Raw genomic sequence first — 23,755 nt, 5'->3', positions numbered from 1 at the left:
AGAGTAGTGGCACGACGAGAGGTAGGCTTTCAGTATGGAAGGGAGGAGAAAAAACCACTCACGTACCAGAAAGAGAGCTACGGCACTTCCCAAGATAAAGCCTGCAATGACATCTGAACAGTGGTTCCGATACTCAGACACTCGGTTAAGCCCGGTGAGGAACGCGGCACACAGAGTCCCCAAGCACAACACTGGCTTGGCAAGCCGACTGCTCTTTGTCTTGATTGTGCTAGTGATGTACATCTGAAATGCAGTCCAAACAGAATCTGCTTTAGAGACTCAAATCGGCCACCTTTATGGACCCACGCACATCGTCCCCTGCTTGAGGGCTTGCCAGAGGCATCTGGGGGGCCAATGTGAGAAGCAGAATGCTGAACTAAACAGGCCTTGGACCTGATCCAGCAAACGTCTTCTTATGTTCTTATGACTGGGCAGGAGACCTTTCTAGTCCTTCCTCCTATATGACCCTAAAAGGAATGAGGCTGCCTTTGCCAGATAAGCTGACCTCCACTGACAGAACTGACCCCAGCCACTGACGAGATCTTTATAGGGACTGGTTCACATAATGGGCACTGGCTTCCAATAAAGCTTCCCAGCCATTCCATGGGGATGGGCAGATGGCATGTACGGCAAATGGCATGTCTGAACAGGCTCATCTGCAGACAGAGCCACAGCAATCAAGTGGTGATGCCAGTGTCTGAAATTGTATTGTCATAAACACAGAATTTGCTCCTAGGAAGCTGTGGTGGTAACTGGGATGATCACATGGCATGACCCAACCCAGGGGTGTAGCTATAATTGAGTGGATGGGTTCAAAGAACCCGGGCCCCTCTACTCCTGAGGCCCCCCCAGCTCCACGCCTCCCTATTTTCTTCATTATCTCCCTCACTCCAAGGGGCCGCTGGGGAGAGGGGTGAACAAGGGGCCCCCATCTCCCCTAGCTATGCCGCTGACCCAACCCTTATGCTAAATAAAATGTGGCTGCGAGCACATATCAAATGCCAAGGGCGGTGACTAACATGCTGCACAGAGATACAGAGCTTTAATGCTGCATCCTAGGACTGCTGCAGAGGCTGTTGCACTAACGCCCATTCTTAACAGCATCGGGGCTGCTTTCTGACTCCACAGCAGCACAGAGATACAGCTCCATAATGTTGTGTGTCATGTTGGCCACTGTAATGTGACAATCATGTTAGCCTTTCCAGCAACTAGGTAGGTTCTGCCATCCTATCCTCATCTTGTAATAGTCACCATTTTAATTTCCAGTGCAATTTAATACATGGCAGAAAATAAGAATATATGCAGGAATCTTTTTTCTAAAAAAAAAATCTTTTAAACGGAGGAGAGAATGGAAATGTAATTACAGGGTGAGTGATTTCTTTGTACTTCATTCCTTCAGTAAAACCCACAGAGCCACAATAAATAATTTCTAACAGTACCGACAAAGAAAATAAAATGAAGGCGAAAAACAGACACACACTAATTTTCCAGTCTTGTAATTACAAGGACAACATGAATAGAAAGATACAGTTGCATCAGAATAAAAACTACAGATTAAATCAGCAAACACAATGGGAACCTCTCCAGTGATTTATGGCCTTCCAAATACAGTTTGCCTTTGTTAAGACCTCTTTCTCCAAAATAGTATCAGATCATTAGCAACAGATGCATCCAAAGCATCACACATACATGGCATAATGAGACACAAACTGAGGTTAGGCTCAGATTAAAGTTCATTCACTGCTTTGGGATGACAGACAGACAATGAGGGAAGTGATGGGATATCTTTAACCAATTCTTCCGTTGGAAATAGTGTGTGCATGCTTTTTGAGTTATACTGAACTCTTTATAAGGAAGAATGGAAAGCTAGCGTTTACTCAACTATCCCAAGAACTATGGGCAACGGTGTGTGTGCTCTGTGCCACACACACATTATATATGAAGGAAGTCTCATGTTCAGCCACTGGAAACCTTGTTTGGGCATCTAAGATCTCACCAGGCATTGCCCCACGCATTCAGGCATCGAAGGCTAGAAACCTGTTCATTTACACACACACACTCAGTATGGGTGCTGAATTCTATGTCTGGTATCACATTATGTGTGTGCTTTCTCTACAATCTTAGGAACATAGGAAGCTGCCATGTACTGAGTCAGACCATTGGTCCATCTAGCTCAGTATTGTCTACACAGACTGGCAGCAGTTTCTCCAAAGTTGCAGGCAGGAATCTCTCTCAGCCCTATCTTGGAGATGCCAGGGAGGGAACTTGGAACCTTCTGCATGCAAGCAGGCAAGTAATCTTCCCAGAGCAGCCCCATCCCCTAAAGAGAATTTCCTACAGTGCACACACATGTAGTTTCACATTCAAATTCAATCCAGGATGGACCCTGCTTAGCAAAGGGGACAATTCATGTTTACTACCACAAGACCGGCTCTTCTCCCCTGTGGAACTGCAGTATAAACACTGACCTTTTAGTGGGGGAAACAAGACGTTGTGTCTAGTTGTACAACAAAGTGCTTATTGGACTGTTGCATCTCATGGCCAGACTATTTTCAGTATGTGCTGAAGCAAACCCAAACACCATGCTGACCATGCAAATGGCACCCACATATGTGCGGACGCCATGTGCATGCTGGTGCTGCATGTGGGAACTTGGGGTGTGTGCTGTCCCAGCAGGAAGCTTCATGGGGGAGCAGGGAGCAGGCAAGGACCTGCTCCCCTCTTTCTTAAAGCTCCCTCTCCCCACTGTGCCAAACCAGTTCAGTGTCGAACCTGTGCTCGAACATTGTTCATGCACACCCTTAGTGACTGAATCTCCAAGGCCCCAGATAGAGGTCTGAGGAAGATTTTTTTGGCAGAAGGTGCCAGGAATTGAACCTAGGAGTGTGTACATGACCAAACATGTGCTCCATCATATGCAGGACAGAAAAGCATGATTCCTGGCTGGTTTCAGCTTAGATTGACTGGCTGACATTCTGACTAATGAAGTGTGCTCATCTGCAGGATCTGTGGGGATGCAGCAGGAGTCCTTGCACAACTCCCCTAGTTGTCAGTGATGAGTTTGCAATCTTCCAAAATGTGGTCAGTGTTTGAAACTCTTGTGGCTCTAGCACAACAGCATAGGGGTGTGCATGAAACCAGCTAGCCCGGTTCAGTTCAACCTGGACCCGAACCGGACTGAGCCAGTTCGGTTTTTCTCCCCATTGGACTCCCTTCGCCGGTTTGGTCTGGGGCTGTGTGTTCACCAATGTTTCAATTTTTTTTAAACTTGCCCCCTCTGGGGGCATTCTCTGAGGCCGCAGGGTGTGTGTGTGTGGTCCATGCAGGTTCCCCTCCCCCACCCACTGGTCTTTCTTATGCCTTAAATTGCATAGTTCAGGTGTTTGGCCCTTTCTGGGCCTCTCCCCCATCGCGGCAGCCATTTTGGAGGCTGCCGCACATGCACAATGGTCCTCTGCATGGCCAGGTCATGACCCAGACCACGCAGAAGCCCACTGGGCATGTGCGGCAGCCTTCGAAATGGCTGCCGAGATGGGGGGAAGGCCCAGGAAGCGCCAAAGGATGCATGAACTGGGTGATTGAAGGCATAACGGAGGCTGGCGGGGAGAGGGGGAACCTCCACAGACACCCATCCCGTGGCCTTGGAGAAGCCTCCTGGAGGGGGTAAGTTAAAAAATATTCTTTTAAAACTTTGTGAAACCTGCCCCCCCCCCCTTGGCCGGTCTGGGGTTGGACCAAACAGGAGGTGGTTCTGTTCAACCCCAAACTGTCAAACCAAATTGGTTTGATGTCGAACTGGCTTGACATCGAACCAGATTGCACATCCCTACAACAGCACTCCTAGGGGAAAAGGGGAGTTGTGTGAGAGCTCCTAAACTATTTAGGCTAGTGAAATCCAAAACAGATTGTGAGGAGCTCCAAAAGGATCTCTCCAAACTAGGGGAGTGGACAACAAGATGGCAAATGTGGTTCAATGCTAGCAAGAAATTTAGGACCGACAAAAGGAAGTACTTTGTCACACAAATAATAATCAACATATGGAATTCTCTGCCACAAGATGTGGTGACAGCCACCAACCTGGATGGCTTTAAGAAGGACTTAGATAAATTCATGGAGGACAAGTCTATCAATGGCTACTAGTCGGGTGACTGTAGGCCACCGCCAGTCTCAGAGGCAAGATGCCTCTCAATACCAGTTGCAGGGGAGCAACAGCAAGAGAGAGGGCATGCCCTCAGCAATTACCTGTGGGCTTCTCAGAGGCATCTGGTGGGCCACTGTGGGAAATAGGATGCTGGACTAGATAGCCCTTGGGCCTGATCCAGCAGGGCTGTTCTTATGTTCTCCTGGCATATCTCATCAGTCCCTCCTTACGCACATGCTTCATTAGCCAGGATGTCAGCCACTATTTTCTAAAGTTCAGCCACAGTGCAGGTAAATGGGCCAACCTACAATTTGCATATATTCAAGCATATTCACATGTTCAAGTCAGCAAATGTACTTTCCCCCCCACTAGGCTGGTAAAATAACTCTGCAAGCACATTGGTTTTATTGGGTTAGGATGGGGAATAGAAATAGCTACTTAAATACCTGCTGGTTAATTACACACTCCCACATTTCAAGGTGGAGCAAGCCGAACAGTCTTGTTTTAGGGGATACCCATGCAATATCCCGAATAGGAAGCATGAATCACAGGAGCCATTTAAGTCTCAGGAAGAGACCGTGGGCAGAACTGATGAGCCACTTATCAATGGCTACTTAAGAAGTGGCTTTAGAAATATTATGCCCTGATCTGGTTTGAAACAGAAAATGAGATTTATATACAAATTACAAAGGCATATCTGTATTTACCAATTCATGCTCACTCCCTGCACCTCCGGTCAGAGAAAATAATTAAATGACTCCACAGGAGACAGGAGTGTTCTTGCTCCTAAATGTTGCTGGAGTAGTTTTATTTTCTAATGGCTCAGAGCAAACAATCAGCTCTCACAAGCAGCAAAGCCATTCCTGGTGTGATAACGGCTATTTATGCATTATGATATATATTGGTTTTTGTAGGGAAGGTGAACCAGGAGTAGCAAGGAAAAGAAACTGTCCACAAGGTGAATCTGTCTACTGTGAAGATGGGTGAAGCGGGTGGGTGGGATCTGCATGTGTGCTTCAGACAGAACAACATTAACCCAAGAAGCATGAAGATGAATGATCTGCAGCTGGATTTCAGACCCCCACCCCACCCCCGAGGCCAGCACAGCTGAGCATTTTCTATTCCAAAGACCTTCAAATCAGGACAAATGCTTTTTAACAAGAAATATTCCTACTTTATTACATACTATGGATATAGGCAGGATACAATGGATATAGGCAGGAATTGATACAATGGATATAGGCAGGAATGGCTAGCTGGGATAAAATCCCCCCCCCCCTTTAAAACTGTGACTGTGACCATTGCTAGCCTTTTAATTTAAATCAGGCTGTGATTTAAAATCAGGCTGTGATCTTCCACATGCACACACACTACATGGGATGTGGGGAAAGGAGGGACAGGAGAAGCGGAACTTGATGGATGAGGGCCCAGCAGAAACCAATAAGATTCTGGCTTCCAGATGGTAGGGATGTGCACAAAACCGGCTTGGCCTGTTTGGTTCAAATTCGAACCAGCTTCAAACCAGGGTGAGTAGGTTTGGTTTTGTTCGAACCCCCCCCAGGTCGGTTCGAATTCAAACCCAATTTGAACCGATTCTAAAAGGTTCTACATAGGGTATAATGGGAACTTGAACTGACTCCTTATTCCCTATGTGAGGCACCTAGGAGCACAAAAATGGGGTGGGTGGTAGGCACCCAAGGGTGCCTACCACACACCAAACCCCCAAAGCAATTGGACGCTCCTGTGATTATTAATAGATTTTTGAAGATTTTTTCGGTTTTTACATTTCTCCCATAGGGAATAATGGGGATTTGAGGATGCCCCATTCCCCCCCTTTGGGGGGGGTACCCAGACACCCCCAATTGGGTCTGGGGGCACGGCAGGTTGTGCCAGAACTCCACACAGGCAGCCCCAAGTCGGTGGGGTCTACAGGGTTTTTTTCAAGAATTTTTTCGTTCTGGCCTCTCTTAACAGTCTATGTTAACTCTGAGTTCAGAGTTCACAGCAATTAGAGTCACTCTCACTGTTCTACTTATATGAATGGGGAGAGACTCCTATGCTTTGCAATGAAAGGAAAAAATATTTGAAAACATTTTTTTAAAACAACAACAACAATAAATTCTACAAACTTGGGGCTGCCTGGGGGTTGTTGAGGACAGACCTGCTGTAACCCCAGACCCACTTCGGGGTTCCCTTGCAGCCCCCAAAGGTGGGGAATGGGGCATCCTCAAATCTCCATTATTTCCTATGGGAGATATGAAAAAATTGAAAAAATCTTCAGAAAATCATTAATAATCACAAGAGTGACCAATTGCTTTGGTGTTTGGTGGGTGGTAGGCACCGCTGGGTGAAAAATATTCTCAAAAAATCATTAAAAATCGCAGGAGTGTCTGATTGCTTTGGAGTTTGGGTGGTAGGTGGCAACCATGAGTTCCTACCAACCAACCCAGTTTTGGAGGCTCAAACCAGTTCCAACTGGTTCTAATAGAACCAGGCTCTATTTGGTTCACACTCAGACCAGCATTGCCAGTTCAATGCCCAGTTTGATTCAGGTTTGTACGTTCGAACCAAACCGGATCAAATTTGAACCTGTTTGCACATCCCTACCAGAAGGGCAGGGAAAAGGGAATGAGAGAGAAGCTGGAGGGTCTGAAGGCAGGGGAAATCAACACAAAAGAAGAAGATAAGCATAGAAAAGGGAGCCCAGACTTGGAAAAGAATATTCACCAATGTGTTTAATAGAATGGATAGAATAATTCCCCAGAATATTCTCCTCAACTATAATTATTGCATTGGTGGAGGGCTGGAAACCTGCTCCTAGGGTATGTGAACTGGTGGACATCAAAGAGATCTGTGCTGTGGATGTGCCCAAACCACGGTTCGAAGAGCGGTTTGAGCACAATGAGGAGAATTAAAAAGGGAACTTTAAGACAATGGAGAGCAGGTGCTTACCTGCTCTCAGCCACATCTTCCAGCTTCCTGTTGGTGCAGCGGGTGTCCCAGAAAGCCCTGTGTGCCATCAGCATGCACATAGTGTCCACACATGCACATGTCAGCATGCACAGGTAAGCACCTGCTCTCCATTTTCTTAAAGCTCCCTTTTTAATTTCCCTCAAAGTGCTCAAACAGCGGTTCGAGTACATCCCTAATCTGTGCTGTATACTCAGGCTCCCTTACTGAGGCCTCCTCTCTCTCACACTCTCCCTGCCTTTGTCTTGGTTCTGAATGGCTTGTTGGGAGGAAAGGGGGCAAGGAGTTCAGACAGGCATACAGAAACGAAACTCGATGATGACTCAAGATGACCGACAATTTTTCTTTTGAGAAAGTTTCTAGTTCTCGTTGTCAGGGGAAAGAGCTGAAAATATGGCAGTATTTATGCCCAAAGTAAAGTTCTTCAAATGCAGCTAGTGTATTTACATGTGACTAAGTATGTTTCTGAATGCCTTCCCACCCCCTCCAAATGTGAATGTTCACAACATTCACGTTGACATAGCTCCTAAGGTAATTTTTACTTCATTGGGTTAATGAAGAGCTGCTGTTTTCATGTGTTAAAATAAATTAATAAATAATAAATCAAGGGCTGGAGTGTGCCTTCAGGAATGGTTAATATAACTATATTTGGAGTGTTATCTCCCATGAGACAGAACTGTCCTAATCCTGACCTTATTTTTTTAAACTTAGCTGCATCAACTTGCAACCTTCACCCCACCAAATATCAGAGAGTGTACCTGCACTTAAAATAGTCCCCTTATTATCAACACCCATTGATATCAGAGCAAAAATAACAGTCATGTTCTGCTGAACTAACTGATGTGGAGAGAATCATTTAGATGGCTTTTTGAAAGAATTAGGTAAGTTCATGGAGGAGAGTTCTATCAAAGTCTATCAGTGATGACAGATAATATATTCTGAGGCCGTAGGTTCAGGTGCTGGAGACAAAGAAAGAAAGAAGCCTGTTGCTCTTCACATCCCGCTTGTGGGCCCTCTGGAGGCATCTGACTGGCCATTGTTGGAAAAAGGTTGGTGGGCTAGGGAGACCCTTGATCTGATCCAGTAGGGTTCTTATGGTTTTATGATCATCAGAATCATGAGAAGTAGCACCTTCCTGCTCAAGGGCATTGCTAGGGAAGAGGGGGCCCCCGGAGTAAGGGAGATAATGAAGAAGATCGGGAGGGGTGGATCTGGGGGGCCCTCAGGAGCTCAGGGGCCTGGGTTCTTTGAAACCCTCCACTCAATTTTAGCTACACCCCTGTTCCTGCTGCACTGTCCCACTTCAGACTGAAGGTCTGATTGTATATTTGAAGATTCCTCGTAGGGGAAACTCCCTGCACATAGAAAGTTAACATATCAGAGGTATTCCCGCCTGAATTCTGAGACAGTATATTCCAGCAAGAGCTGCATTAGAGGATTCTGAGATTGTGCGGCTCAGTTCAAATAGAAGCAGGAGATCCTTAAAGCATCGTACATGAGATAACAAAAGGAGAACAGCAGAACTGATAAACGCCTACACCCTTTATGCACTTACCGTAGCATATAAGGCTGAATAAATGCTCAGAGCAGCATGTTTGGATGGAAAGGATCTCCTTGCCTTCTCAATCACATCGTGGTCACCAGTACAGATATTCCCATTGTTTACAAACTGGTGGTGAGCCCGGCAGTCACTTCCAGTGTAGTTGGGTTTACATACAGTCAGGAAATAGGGTGCCAAGTTTCCCGTCACTACCTGGCCGGCATTTACAAATATGTCAGTGGCGAAAAGGCCAAATGCAAACACTCCTGGGAGAAAAAAAAGGTAAACAAAACAAAAAAATTGGGATTAGTATTGCAATGCTTGGAATGCGACAGAAGAGGCTCCTCAGAGAAAAAAGAAAGAAAACTCAAAAGGCTCCTCAGAGAAAAAAGAAAGAAAAGAAAAAGGAGTATTTGCCACAGGGGTAGAGTTAAGCCCCAACCACATGTGATGTAGGAGATAGGTGGGTGATCAATCTCTCAACATTTAAAGTGGGGTGGGTGGGAGGGGGACCCACAGTTGCAGTGGCTGTGAACTGGCTTGGAGCACAGCATTTGGGAAGGAGATATTAATTATTAGACTACTTTTCTCAGGCCCATTTCTTCAACACTGTATTAGCCCCTCAGGGGGGAAACACAGATACAGCAGGAAACAAGAGTCTGCACTGCAGGCAAAAAGGGGAAGCTAAGAAAAACCTCTCCCTCAGGAAGCAAAAACAAGCGGCAACTGCCAACCAATTGATTCAGTCCAAAAACTCACAGGGCATTTAGAGAAATCTACTACCCATTTTCTCAACAATGTATACGATGAATACGAATATGTGGATATGTATGTACTGCTTTTCAACAAAAGTTGACAAAGCGGTTTACATATAAATTAAAAGATAAATAAAATGGCTCCCTTTCCCTAAAGGGCTCACAATCTAAAAAAGAAACGTAAGATAGACACCAGCAACAGCCACTGGAGGGATGCTGTGCTGGGGATGGATAGGGCCAGTTGCTCCCCGCTCCTAAATAAATTGAATAGCCACTTTTAAAGGGTTCCTCTTTGCTCAGTTAGACATAGTAATCCTTAAAATTCTAAATGTCTGCAAGTGCATGAATCTATCCACTAGGCATTTTTGCACGTGCACGCATGTGTGCGTGTGCACACACACTTTTATTTTTTGTTTTCATCTTGAATTTTTCATTATTTATTTTTCATTTCATGCATATTTTAACTAATTTCTCCCCCCTGCTTTAAAATGAAATGTAAATATAGTTGTAACAGACACACCACATATGAGTTGTTCAGTACAATACAACCATCTCCTTGCAGCAGCCATTTTTTTACCTATATACCTATGACTCAGCATTGTCAGGACAGTGTGGGTTTAAAAAAAAGGCCACTAACATGCAAAAATGACAGCTGGGTTATGTTGTCGCTGGGTTATGTTGTGATGCTTATAAAGGGGAGGGGAGGGGAGAGAGGAATGATCCTTTTGGGAGATACTGTTACAAGTAATATTATACTTCATATATATATATATATATATATATATATATATATATATATATGTATGTATGAATGAATGAAAGAAAATGGAGAGAGAGAGAGAGAGGGAGGGAGGGAGAGAGAGAGAGCAAAGGGCAAGAAATGGGAGTTATGATTCCCCATTCATTTTATTTGATCCCGGTGCAAAATAGGAGACCAATGGGCTCCATTCAGACCTGGTTCATTTGTTCTGAAGATGAATGCCCATGCCTGGAGTTAAGCCCAATAAGTTTTGGGCAGTATAAAAGTGTGTTAAATAAAATAAAATAAAATAAAATAAAATAAATATGTCATATCTTTCTCCTGAATGGCCTCACTAGCACAGATAGAAAGCATATTGTCTAAAAGCTGAGAGGGGCCTCCAAATGTCCTGGGGGGACTCCCTAGAGCCCCGCTGCTGTCCCATGCCTGCTGTGCAAGTTAAATCTTTTTTAAAAACCATTTTTCAAACTGCCATTGCATGGTGGGGACAGGGTGGCTGGTGGGGTGTGTGGGCACTCAGAGGAGGGAGGCGGCAAGAGCTCCTTCCTTGAGCCTACCTCCCAAATGAAAGCTTGGGCTGTTTTGGGCCCATTTTGGTCCTCTGTGCATGTGTGTGCCAAGTGTGGGGAGCTGTTCCCACTGGGGTTGGCACCGCTACTAGGAGGCTTCACTGCTGTCCCTGCCCTGCTCCCACCGGAAACCATCTGACTTGTCCCTAGCAGAGCAGAGCTCCCCGAAGGCGCCAAGGCATCACTGCTGTGGGCAGGCAAAGATGGGGTGCCCAGTGGGCATGGAGATGCAGGCAGCAGCGATTCAGACAGAGGGGTGCTGGTGGCATGTGTTAACGGGGAGAAGGGGCGAGGAAGCAGGCTGGAAGAGTTGGGCAAAAACGGTGCCCAATTCCAGCACCGCCACCTTCATGGTGTCACTGCCACCTGGCCCAAGGAGGGTCCCGTGTCTCCTAGATACGAATGTCAGGAGCTGCTTTCCTCAGAGCAGTGAGGGGCTTGTAGCCCCACCACCTCTTCCTGCCAGCCTCTGGGCTCTTCTGCCACCCTCTGAAGCAGGAAAGGTGCAAAATGCGCCTTCAGAGCACACCGCCCAGCGGCCTCTCTGTGGTGGCTAGGCCTGCCTTTCTGACTCTTCCAACTAACAAGAGGGAGGAAGCAGCAGCTGCTAAGCGAAACTAAAATGGAGCCCATCTCAAGCAACTGGGCACTGAGCTGCAGCGGCAGAGCTTTCGATCTCTGGGCGTTGGGAAAGAGTGAGAGTGGCAGGAGAGTGCGCACGGAGTAGTGGTAACTTGTCAGAAAACGAAAACTCCTGGACTGGGGCGACAAGCCTTGTGGCTGGCCTCTGCTCCCTGCTGTACCTGTCGCATGCAAGACCTCAGAGAAAAACTGCTCTTGAAGCACAGAGCAAGGCAAGTAACTACAACACGACTCGTAGCTGCACCTCCCCTCACTCCCTTCTCCCCAACATCCTTCATTTTGTCTTTTTTTTTAGTCTGAATGAACACTTTATTCATTATTCTCAAGGGGCTCTCTGTCTGTGCAGAGAGCCCCTAAATGGGCAAAAAAAGACCCGAGCTGTCATTTGGGGGGCAGGCAGTCTCAAGGAAGGAGCTCTTGCTGCCGCCTCGCTTCGATTTAACTTGCCCCAACCCCCCCATGCCCTCAGGTGGGGGGGCTCCAAAGCCCTTCAGGTCTGGGTTCCAACATTACCTAGGAGCGCCTCTGCTCCCTAGTAAAAGAAAAGGCAATTTCAATGCAATTGGGCACAGTTGTGATGTAAGCAACCAGTGGGCCAATCCTCTTCATCTTCCCTCTCTCCTATTTGCATATTTGAACATTCTGAGTGCTAAATGACCAGTTAGGCCAGGGATTCTCAATGTTGGGTCCCCAGATGTTTTTGGACTTCAACTCCCATAATCTCCAACCCAAGGCCACTGGGGCTGGGGGTTATGGGAGCTGAAGTCCAATAACATCTGGGGACCCAACATTGAGAATCCCTGAGTTAGGCTATGCTGAACATTTCACAACTCCATTTTATAGGCATCCTGCTGGTATTAACATATAATCACTGAAAATCATTTACCAACATGGAAAATACAAAACAAAAACCATTGACTTAAAATGGAGTATGGCCATCCTTACCAAGTCTGCTGCTGGTCAGCTGGGAGATGATTCCCCTCCAGCCCTGCTATAGCTATAGTATGCTGCTGTCCTCCAGGGCTAGGATGGCACTGCACTAGTAAGGTAAAGTTGTGCCGTTGAGTCGGTGTCAACTCCTAGTGACCACAGAGCCACAGGAGGGGTTTACCATTGCCAGTGCTGCTGGCTTAATTCTGATCCCTCTGAAATGCTGATATGTTGATAAGAGCCAGAGGACAGTATTATTGTACAATTCATTCAGGCATCAGGTTCAAGATTTGTTAACCATCTCCTCTGGCTGCCAAGGAAAAGGAGATCACAGGCACTCCAGGTTTATCCTTTCTATTAAAACGGACTTCATCAGTGCAGAATTCATGAAAGGCTTTGTCTCCTGGAGAGAAGCTTTAAATTTCATTATTCAGGCGCCCCACTGTTAGGTATCACTGCAATCCTCATTTGCCAGCAGTGGTAGCCCGCACAAACATTGGTTAATACAAATTAACGTTCATGTTGCTGCTTCTCTGGAGAGCCAGGTTGCATATGCTGGCTGTGATATGGATTTTTGTGGATAAAATCTCTCGTATTCAGGCCAACTTAGACCCAGACTTCACCTCACAATTATTGCAGAGCCTAATGCGGAGGTGTCCTGCAACTGCTCTTATGTGTTAGGCTGGATCAGTTTCAGTTTCTGGCTCTTGATGATGTGGATAAGCTGCTTGGAGCAGTGCAGTCTACCACCTGTTCTTTTGACAATTGTCCAACATGTTTTATAATATCTAGTGGGAGGTTGTTGTAGAGGGCCTGGTAGATATTATAAATGTTGCTCTGAGGGAGGGCAGGATGCCTCTTTGCCTTAAGGAGGCAATTATTAGACCTGTTTTGAAAAAGCCTGTGTTGGATCCCTCAGTTTTAAGCAATTCTAGGCCTGTCTCCAACCTTCCATGGCTGGGCAAGGTAATTGAGAGGGTGGTACCTCCCAGCTCCAGATAGTCTTGGAGGAAACAGATTATCTTGACCCATTTCAAACTAGTTTTGGGGAGGGCTATGTAGTGGAGACTGCCTTGGTAGGCCTGATGGATGAATGGGGAATTGACAGAGGGAATGTGACTCTGTTGGTCCTTTTGGCTCTCTCAGCGATTTTCGATACTATCAACAGTAGTATCCTTCTGGACTGTCTGAGAGGGTTGGGAGTGGGAGGCACTGCTTTGTAGTGGCTTTGCTCCTACCTCTGGCAGATTCCAGATAGTGTCCCTTGGAGACTGTTCTTCAAAATGTGAACTTTTATATAGTGTCCCTCAGGACTCCATACCGTCTCCAATGCTTTTTAATATCTACATGAAATTGCTGGGAATGTTCATCAGGAGATTTGGTGCAGGGTGTTATCAGTATGCTGATGACACCCAAATCTATTTCTCCATGTCAACATCATCAGGAGAAAGGCCGTGATAGGCTGGATGAGGGATAACAAACTGAATCCAAATAAGACGGAGGAACTTAATGTGTGTGGTCAGAAGACAATTTTGATCTGCCAGGTCTGGATGGGGTCACACTTCCCCAGAAGGAACAGGCACTCTGTTTGGGTGTGGTTTTAGACCCAAACCTCTCCCTGATGTCAGGTTGAGGCAGTGGCCAGAGATGATTTCTATCAGATTCAGCTGATATGCCATCTGTGCCCATTTCTTGAGATAAACAACCTCAGAACAGTAGTATATATGCCAGAGTTGACCACTGCAATGCATTCCATGTGGGGCTGGCTTTGTACATAGTCCGGAAACTACAGTTGGTACAGAATGCAGCAGCCAGGTTGGTCTATGGGTCATCTCGCTGAGACCATATTACTCTTATATTAAAACAACTACACTGGCTAGTGGTTACGAGTGCTGGACTAGTACTGGGGAGACCCAGGTTAAAATTCCCATTCAGCCATGATACTTGCTGGGTGACTCTGGGCCAGTCACTCCTCTCTCAGCCTAACCTACTTCACATGGTTGTTATGAGAAGAAACTTAAGTATGTAGTACACTGCTCTGGGCTCCTTGGAGGAAGAGCGGGATATAAAAAATGCAAAAAAATTAAAATTAAAAATACAAGGTGCTGGTTATAGCCTATATAGCCCTAAACAGCTTAGGCCCTCGGTATTTAAGAGAACATCTTCTTCACTATGAGCCCCATTGCTCCTTGACTATGACCCCCATTGGAGAGGTTCATCAGCAGTTGCCACCAGCTTCTCTGTTTTCTGCCTTCTCTGTTGCTGTCCTGAGACTCCGGAATACACTCCCTGCTGAAATAAGAGCCTCCCCATCTCTGATAACTTTTAAAAAGTATTTAAAGACACATTTATTCACCCAAGCTTTTTAACTATACTTGTGGTTTTAAACTGTGTTAAGGTTTTAATTTCTATTTTAACTTTGTTTTATTTTGCTGTAAACCTTCCAGAGATGGAGGTTTGGGGCTGTGTACAAATAAAGAAAGAAAGAAAGAAAGAAAGAAAGAAAGAAAGAAAGAAAGAAAGACAGGCACTCTTCACATTTGACTTCATTTATATGGATTAGGAAACAAATACTTTGAACAAAGAAGGAAGCACTGTTTATTCTGCCATGAAGAAAGGCGCTACTGAAGGAGACTGTGGAGCAATAAGCCTGGAGCTAGTTGGTGCCTGCTGATCTCAGCTTGATTCCTCTTCTCTCTCTAGCAACAAACTACCTCTAGTGTATTTGGAACTGAAGGAAAGAGGAGGCCTGGGGAATACTTCAGAGTTATAGTACAGGTGGAAAGATTGGCCTGGAGGCTTTACAGACAGGGCTTCTACCCCGAATCTCCTTCAGAAGAGAGTATGTGCAGTCACACACCAGCCAAAGAAGAGAGTATGTGCATTCACACACCAGCCGAACTTACCCCAAAGTCGCTTCGAGATCCTTGGACCCACTCCACACACAAATCGGGCTTTGTCTTGTGAATTCTAGCTTATCTCGAGTTATTTCTGTTTTTTTAAAGTACTGGTTTTAAGCTACTTTTTCTGAAAACGCTGGGGCAAATAGGGAGAGGCACTGATGTGGAATCTGATGTAGAATCTGATGTAATCTGACGTAGAATCATTAGCATGATAAGAGGCATACTCTCTTTACAAATGCAGATATCGCTCTTTAGGAAGCTCTCCCCCCCCCCAATTGGCTAGAAGGAAAAAACGGAGGCATGCAATGTGAACTTGCAAAAAACCCCAAAAACCCGAGAGCAGAGGGGAGGGGCTGCTTCCCTCAATGCCACAAGTGAAATTCCAAGTGGCTCCGCTCAACATTTACCCCACAGCATGAAGCCATGTGCGAATAACTCCCTGGAGATATGCAGTGTCTACTGGTGCTTAAAAACCCAGTTCACATCAGGCCAAATGACCTACAAACCATCAAAGGATCTGCAGTGTGAGAATCATGTGAGCTTCCAAGGAAAGGGAGCTCCACAATCTAGGTGCAGTTACCAAAAAGGTCCCATCACATGTCCCTGCCAACCATACTTCCAGTTGTGGCAGGATATGGAGCAAGGCCTATTCCCTACATGCATAAAACTGCAAGGTGGGTTACCGAGAGCCATTTGCTTAATAATTCTGTGCCACTGGGTTATGGATTGAGCTGTTCTTGTCCAAATTCCTGAGCAAATGTCTGGGAAGACATACAATTCCTTTGCCTCCTTAATATAATCTTCTTTTTTAACTTTGAAAAAACTTCTGCTTCTGCTTGGTAACAACAACCTAGTGGGCATCCAGAAGGCAATTCTGTTTATATCTCTGGAAGGGAATCTTAGGAAGAATTCTTATATAACAAGAGTAGTGTGATTTATTGCCAGTGTCCCAGAGCTCAACGTCATGCTTCTCTGGTAACACAGGGATGCAAAAACCACCTTGGAAGCATGGGATCATGTGGGAATGACCATGGCAATGCCAGCCCCACAATGGTGAAGGAGAGGAGAGCTGGTCATGACTTGTCTCCCTAGCTAAGCAGGGTCCACCCTGGTTGCATATGAATGGGAGTCTAGAAGTGTGAGCACTGGAAGATATTCCCCTCAGGGGATGGAGCCACTCTGGGAAGAGCAGAAGGTTTCAAGTTCCCTCTCTGGCTTCTCCAAGATAGGGCTGAGAGAGATTCCTGCCTGCAACCTTGGAGAAGCCGCAGCCAGTCTGTGTAGACAATACTGAACTAGATAGACCAATGGTCTGACTCAGTATATGGCAGCTTCCTATGTTCCTATGGTTCCTCCATTTGCTTTCAGCATTCCTATGTTACCAGGTTGGCATGGGGCAGGATAAATAGGAAGCAGTGAACACATCTCCCCAGTAATGTCAGAATCAGCCCTTTCAAAGAATTCTGCATTCAGAGGGAGTCCAACTAAAGCTGGGATCCTAAATATATCTAGGGAGTAAGCCCCATTGTACACAGTGGAACTTGCTTTCAACAAAAGATGCATAGCTTGTGCTGCCAGCCTGTCTCTTGGAACTGGTGGCCTAAACGATCCATGCAAAGGAAACAGATTCACATACATGTACCTAGGGAAAGCATCCCAGAAGCTGGCACATATTACAAGCAAATGGTCTAGGGTTCAGAATCTTTGACCACTCTATTTTCCAGCAATGGATCAAGAAAGGGAAAACTTAGGAACAAACAAATAAACCTTTAGCTACATAAGCAGAAGTGCTTTTAGCACTGGCCCTGCAGGCAAGACTATTTCGTGCGTTTGTTGTAGCATGCAGAATGTGCTGGAGCAGCACAATGGTGCTGAGTGCCTCAAAGCAGGCCAGCCGCCTGCTCTTTGTTAATGGCAGTTTACTATCCATCAATAAAACCCAGAGGCTCTCTGAAGTTCAAGGGTATTTTGTTTAAATTAAAGGTCCCTAGTCTTTTATCTTCTGCAAGCAGACTCATAGATTATGCCTTAATTACCAATTAAGGGACTGAGGACTGGCGTAATGTAGTTGTGAGCTGGGAACTGGCAAGTCCCTGGTGCAAATCTAATCTCTGCTATGAACCCACGAGGAGGCCTGACACAAGCCTCAACTCACTCAGCCACAGCCCTCACCTGGGGAATAGATATTGTGGCAGCTTGGGTCCAGGGTATTTAAGAGAGTGCCTTCTTTGTCATGAACCCCAATGCCTATTAAGATCAACTGGAGAGGTTATGGTTTCCGCTGGCTCATTTGGTGGCGACTTGGGACCGGGCCTTCTCTGTGGCTGCCCCAGGATTTTGGAATATGCTCCCTCTTGAAATAAGGGCATCTCCTTCTCTATTTGCTTTTGGGAAGACCCTCAAGACACAGCTGTTTTCTCAGGCTATTAACTGAAATTAATTTGAAACTGTTATATTGTTGGAGATGAACTTCCAGTGCATCGACCTTTTGCATCAACTGTCCTAATGACCACTAGGGGCACTGGGAGTAGAGACAGTGAGTCAGGGTCTCCCTATCTGTCCCTACTCTATGACCCCTGAACTGACTCTGCAGCACTTCCTGTGCTGAGTCTCAATCCTTCCTTTTCTCCTAGAGAGCAGATGGAAACATCTCTCTCTCTCCTTACCTATCCACTATGTAGTCCTTTAGATTAGATATAGGTCTTTCCTGTCTAAGTGTATTTAACCAATAAATATTTAGTGTTTAGTCAAACAAGGATCTCCATGTGTTTTCTCTAAATAGCTGCAATATCCAAACCATCCTCTGCTACCTACTCTGTAACTGGAGTGTGTGCTCATTCCCTAGTGCTCTGTTTTACCTATTGTGGGTAAAAAATCAACAACCTCTAACATATATATGTGTGTGTATATTCTCTCTCTATTAATCACATGTGCGGCAGCTCTCGTGAGAGTTCGCTAGCAGCTTGCCGGACAGCGATGGGGACAGGCGGGAGGGAAGAAAATGGAGGAGGAGACGGCCAGGTCAGGGAGGCGGCAGCCAGGGAAGGGGCCCAGCGGGGAAAGAAAATGGCAGCAAAGAAAATGGCAGCAGAGAAAATGGTGGGGGCAGGCGGGCAGAAGAAGGCAGTGGAGGCTGGGCAGGAAGAAAACAATGATGGCGGCGGTGGGCAGGGGAGAAATGGCAGCAGGCAGGGGAAACAGTGGCAGCGGGCAGGTGGGGGGGGGAATGGAGCGGGCAGGCGGGGGGAGCGGGGGGGGGCAACGGCAGCGAACTAGAGGTGCAGATGCTCTGCGTCTGGCCCAGCTAGTTTGTTTTTATTTTATGAGATTGTATTTACAGTATTTTGTGAAATTTTAACTGTTTTTACTGTTTTATATTGCATTTTAATTTTGTACACTGCCTAGAGATGTACAAATCATACATACATGGGAATCTATAAATGCTAAGTGTAGCATAGATGCATACAAGTTCTAAGTTTTTATAAGGTTTTGAATAGTTTTATTTTTTAGCTGCTTTATAGTATTTTTAAATTTTTATTCCCAATCATTGGTTGATTTTAATTGTTTTGTGTTATTTGTGAACCGCCCTGATTTATTCTATAAGGGCGGTCTAGAAATCGAACAAACAAACAAATAAATAAAATAAATAAGTGAAGAGAGCTGATGTAGTGTAGTAGCCAAGAGCCTGAGTTATGAATTAGGACTTTCCCAATATGAATCTCCCCTCTGCCATGAAGTTACTAAGTGGACTTAGGCAAGCCTCAGCTCCAAGCACCCCATATGAGGATAATAATACCTTCAAACCTTATAGCAGTGATTCTCAAAATTGGGTCCCCAGATTATTATTTATTATTAATTTGATTTCTATACCACCGTCCAGATGTTGCTGGCCTACAATCCCCTTTAGCCTTAGCCTTAGCAGTCTTTGGCCATTGTGGCTGGGGATGATGAGAGTTGTAGTCCAGCAACATCTGGGGACTGAACTTTGAGAACCCCTGACTTACAGGGTTGTTGTAGCAAGGACAAATTTTATTTAATTATTTATTATTCAATTGTTATACTGTCTTTCATAAGGTGTCCCAAGGCGGTTTTCAAAAGTTGAAATACAATAAAATTTCATTACAATAAATTTAAAGCCTTAAAATCAGTTAAACGCTAAAAACCATAAAACTCCCTCCCCCAAACTCCATTAAAAAGATTAATGGAAGCAGGAAAGCTGAGAGAGCCCCTAAGTGGTAAGACCATAAACAAATAAAAATGTCTTTAGTTGTTTTTTAAAAGCAGCCACAGATGTCAAAGAGCGGACATTCATGGGGAGAACATTCCAGAGCCTGGGGCTAGGTGGCCAGATTTGGCTTTTAAAAAGCCAAATTCTGGCTTACGGCACATCTGACCCATGAGTATACCCCTTAGGTTCTGGCAACTCTGGCCTGGGGGCAACAACAGAGAAGGCCCTTTCCTACATGCACAACAACTTAGCCTCTCTCAACCTCCCCACATGGAGCAAAGCCCCGCCCCCCATTACCTTGTTGGCTGGTGCGGGTGCTGCTGGAGGCGGGGGCGGCAGCAGGTACCTTTAAGTGTAAATTAGTAGGTGCCTACCTCCTGAACCGAAACACCTGAAAGCTCTCCCCAGCAGCGGCATGCCACCCAGCACCTGCTGTGGCAGAGGTTCGGCTCCGCCACTCAACTGGAGGAGGCCATTTGTGTGGCCAGCAAATGGCTTCCATGCATGTGCGGAGGCCAGCTGAGTGGCGGAGCCGATCCTCCACTGCAGTGAGTGCTGGGCTGAGCTTTCAGGTGCAGCTGTTTGGGAGGTAAGCACCTACTAATTTACACTGAAAGGTGTCTCCCCCCCCGCCAGCGGTGCCCAGACCAGCCACCACTGCTTGTTGGGTGGGTAGAAACCCTTGGGAGCAGGTGGTCCTTCAGCTATCCAGAGCCCAAGCTGTTTAGGGCTATAAAGGTAATAACCCGCACCTTGAATTGGATCCAGAAACAAATTGGCAGCCAGTGCAGCTCTTTCAAAATAGGTGTAATAGCTTAACCCACACAGAGCATCTGCACTCACGCTAGTACTTAATTGCTCCCCTCAACCCCCATCACAATCCCCTCACCTGAGCCTCACTCCTGCTCCTCTATCCTGTTGATTCCATACCCCTCACTGCTCTTGGTCGCTCCTCCATCCCACTGCTCCACCTCATGATTGCGGCTGCGGCGTTGCTGGCACTGATTGGCCAAGCAGCAGCCCCCTAACCCCAGAGACCTTCCCACCCTCACCCAAGCCCCACTCCTGCTCCTCCCTGCAGGAGCAGCAGAGGTTGACCGGGCCCTTTCTTGCTGCCACGACCACCATGGCTGCTCCCTTCCCCCAGGCCACTGACGGGCCTAGGCCCGTCCTTCACCCTTCCTTCTTTCTCTCTCCCCTCCCTTCTTTTTATCTCTCTTCTCTTCTCCTCTCATTCTTCCACTCTGTCTTTCCTCTCTCATGACCCCCTCTTCGCAGACCCCTGCCCACTATCCATATCTATCTATCTATCTATCTATCTATCTATCTATCTATCTTCTTATTTCCTCTACAAACAAGCACATCTTCCTACCAATAACAGTTGCATTCCAACTGACCTTAACCATCACAGACTTCTCATCCCTATCTTCATATGGAATTCCCACTACCCAATCACCATGGTGCTTCTGCTCTGTTACCTCCAATTGGTAAAGCACTGTGTGGGCAGGGCCTGCCACATAAGTCCTTAGCGGTCAAGATATATATAATACATGCACACACATACATACACTAGCTGGACCGGGAGCTGAGCATCCGCGCCTCTAGTTCTCGCCCCACCACCTGCCGCCGCTGCCTTCTTCCCCGCCCTCCTGCCACTGCTGTTTTCTTCCCCTGCCCAATTGCCACCATTTTCTCCCCCCATGCACACACTGTTTTGGATCCCGCCTCGCCTGCAAGCCTGTCCACTGCTTTCCTCTCAGCCTGCTGGCAGTTCTCTTGCAAAGTCTCGCGAGAGCTGCCACGCATGTGATTAGTGACTGTTACGCCTTCGAGAAAGATAGATAGATAGATAGATAGATAGATAGATAGATAGATAGATAGATAGATAGATAGATATGCTTCAAGTGAGCAGTTCCAGAGAGAACCCTGGCAGCTTCATTCTGCACCAACTGAATTTTCTGAATATTTTTCAAGGGTAGCCCCAAGTAGAGTGCATTGCAGTAATCCAGCTGCAACATGACTAAGGCATGGGTAACCATGGCTAAAAAAGGGACGCAGCTGGTGCACTAGCCAAAGCTGTGCAAAGGCACCTCTGATAGGAACATAGGAAGATAGGAAACTGCCATATACTGAGTCAGACCATTGGTCTATCTAGCTCAGTATTGTCTTAGACTGGCAGCGGCTTCTCCAAGGTTGCAGGCAGGAATCTCTCTCAGCCCTATCTTGGAGATGCCAGGGAGGGAACTTGAAACCTTCTGCTCTTCCCAGAGCGGCTTCATCCCCTGAGGGGAATATCTTGCAGTGCTCACACATCAAGTCTCCCATTCATATGCAACCAGGACAGACCCTGCTTAGCTAAAGGGACAAGTCATGCTTGCTACCACAAGACCAGCTCTCCTCACCTGCGTATCCAAAAGCAAAACCAGGTCCAGCAACACCAAGCTACACACTTGCTCTTTCAAGGGGAGTACAATGGCATCCAGAGCTGGTTGAATCATCCTAACCCGACTGGCTTTTCTACTGACCAGCAGAACCTCCATCTGGTCTGGATTTAACCTCAGTTTGCTAGCCAGATCCTGCCCATCACTATCTCCAGCCCCCGGTTCATTACATCCACTGCTTCCCTAGGATCTGTTGTCAGGGAATGGTAGAGCTGAGTGTCATCTGCATATTGATGACACTTCAGTCCAAACCTTCTGATGACCTCTCCAAGCGGTTTAATGTAGATGTTAAACAGCATGGGGACAGTACTGAATCTTGTGGGACCCCATAGGCCAGAGGCCAAGGAGTTGAGCAAAAGTCCCCCAGCACCACCTTCTGGAACTTCCCCACATGAAAGATAATTAATGTGATGCAATTTGAGTGAAAGCACTATACGAATGCTAAGGATCATTATTATGTGTTGAATTCTTGTATAAGGGCTTGTAGGATAGAGAAGTGGAAGGATTCGGAAGTGGCTACTTCCTATCTTCTCTACCAGCATAGAAACCATTAAAAAGTCTGTATTTGTGGAGACACTGAATTTCCAATGGCCGCACCATTGCGCAACTCCATTTGCACAATTTTGCATGTGTGCAATGGTGCGAATGTTACATTGCAATGTGCAAGAGATGTTTCACAGTATGTCAGCCAATAATAATATACAACTTATTCAAATGAAGTCTCAGAAGTAGTATTTTGGGGGAAATTGGATGGATATAACATTGATTCAAGGGTCCCAGGGAAGCACCACATACAGCAGAATGGGATATGCAAATAGCTGTACAAGTGATGTGCTGAAAAAACATAGATTGTAGCATTGGCTATAGAATTCAACAGCCTTAAGAATTTCAATTTTCATTAGTAGGAAAAACAAAGCAACAGTGTCTAGTCCTTGTGGCTGTAAAAATATAGTGTGTGAGCAAAGTCTGATCAGGGCGCTTTCCAGATTGCACGCTACCACAGTGTCACAACATATCCCTTAAGCGTGTTTCTGCACTGCCTGCACTGTAAGCAAGATCCTGTTCACATTCCCAATGCCTTATTTTGGATTTTGTTGCTGCGTTGTAGCCCTATAAAGTCGCATATGCGTTGCAGAAAAATAGCTGTATTTCCCTGTTGTAGCTTACAACAGATTTCAACTGCGGTTTGAATTTGGCACACAAAACGTTGCAGTTTACACCACTTCTCACTATCTGGAAACCACATAGATCTCCAAAGCCAGAGAAGTTGGTGAGCAAGATTTCCAGTAACCATGGGTAGGGTTTCAGTGTCCTTTAGAAGAACTCCTTGCTTCTCACACTACTCCTGGCTCCTTCCCAGTCACACTTCCTTGGCTATAAGCAGCAGAATTAGTAAGTAAAACATGTTTTACTAGTAAAAATTTCAGAATGAATAAGCCAGCTCCTGCTTTTAATTGAATGTTATGAGTGGAATGTTAGTAATGTTAATTGTCTTATTGTCTTTGTGAGCTGCCCAAAGCAGTATTGTACTGGAGGGACAGGATATAAGTATTTTAAAGAAAGAAAGAAAGAAAGAAAGAAAGAGAGAGAGAGAGAGGGAAAGAAAGAAAGAAAGAAAGAAAAGAAACAAGGCAAATAAGTAATTTTTCAATATTTACATTTCAATAATCTATATTTCAGTATTACAGATGGAAGAGTTCAGTTTTCCTGGTTGCAGAATTTGCACTACAGTCTTACAGAATTTCATCCATATATCTATCATACGACACACATAACTCTGTATATAAACCCACATTTTTCAGTGTGACATGGGACATATTAAACACTGCCTGACAAAATATCCACTGCCTGACTACACAGATAAGGCCTCCTCACA

The 23,755-nt window shown here is 45.8% G+C and overlaps 1 protein-coding gene across 6 annotated transcripts in view; it reads right to left on the bottom strand.

The window, feature by feature from the left end:
- PLPPR1 (phospholipid phosphatase related 1) overlaps positions 1-23,755 on the bottom strand; it is a 246,955-nt gene that overhangs the window by 4,692 nt on the left and 218,508 nt on the right. For all 6 annotated transcript variants that reach the window (XM_053297681.1, XM_053297679.1, XM_053297680.1 and 3 more), the window contains 2 exons: positions 8,667-8,917; positions 67-243 (listed from right to left, as the gene is read on the bottom strand). In XM_053297681.1, coding sequence (XP_053153656.1) covers positions 67-243; positions 8,667-8,917 — 428 coding nt within the window. The remainder of the gene's footprint in view (positions 1-66; positions 244-8,666; positions 8,918-23,755) is intronic.

This window comes from Hemicordylus capensis, chromosome 2 (genome assembly GCF_027244095.1).
Source record: "Hemicordylus capensis ecotype Gifberg chromosome 2, rHemCap1.1.pri, whole genome shotgun sequence".
Classification (NCBI taxonomy): Eukaryota; Metazoa; Chordata; class Lepidosauria; order Squamata; family Cordylidae; genus Hemicordylus; species Hemicordylus capensis.
The sequence above is the reverse complement of the archived record's forward strand: the minus strand, read 5'-3'. Positions and strand labels throughout refer to the sequence as shown.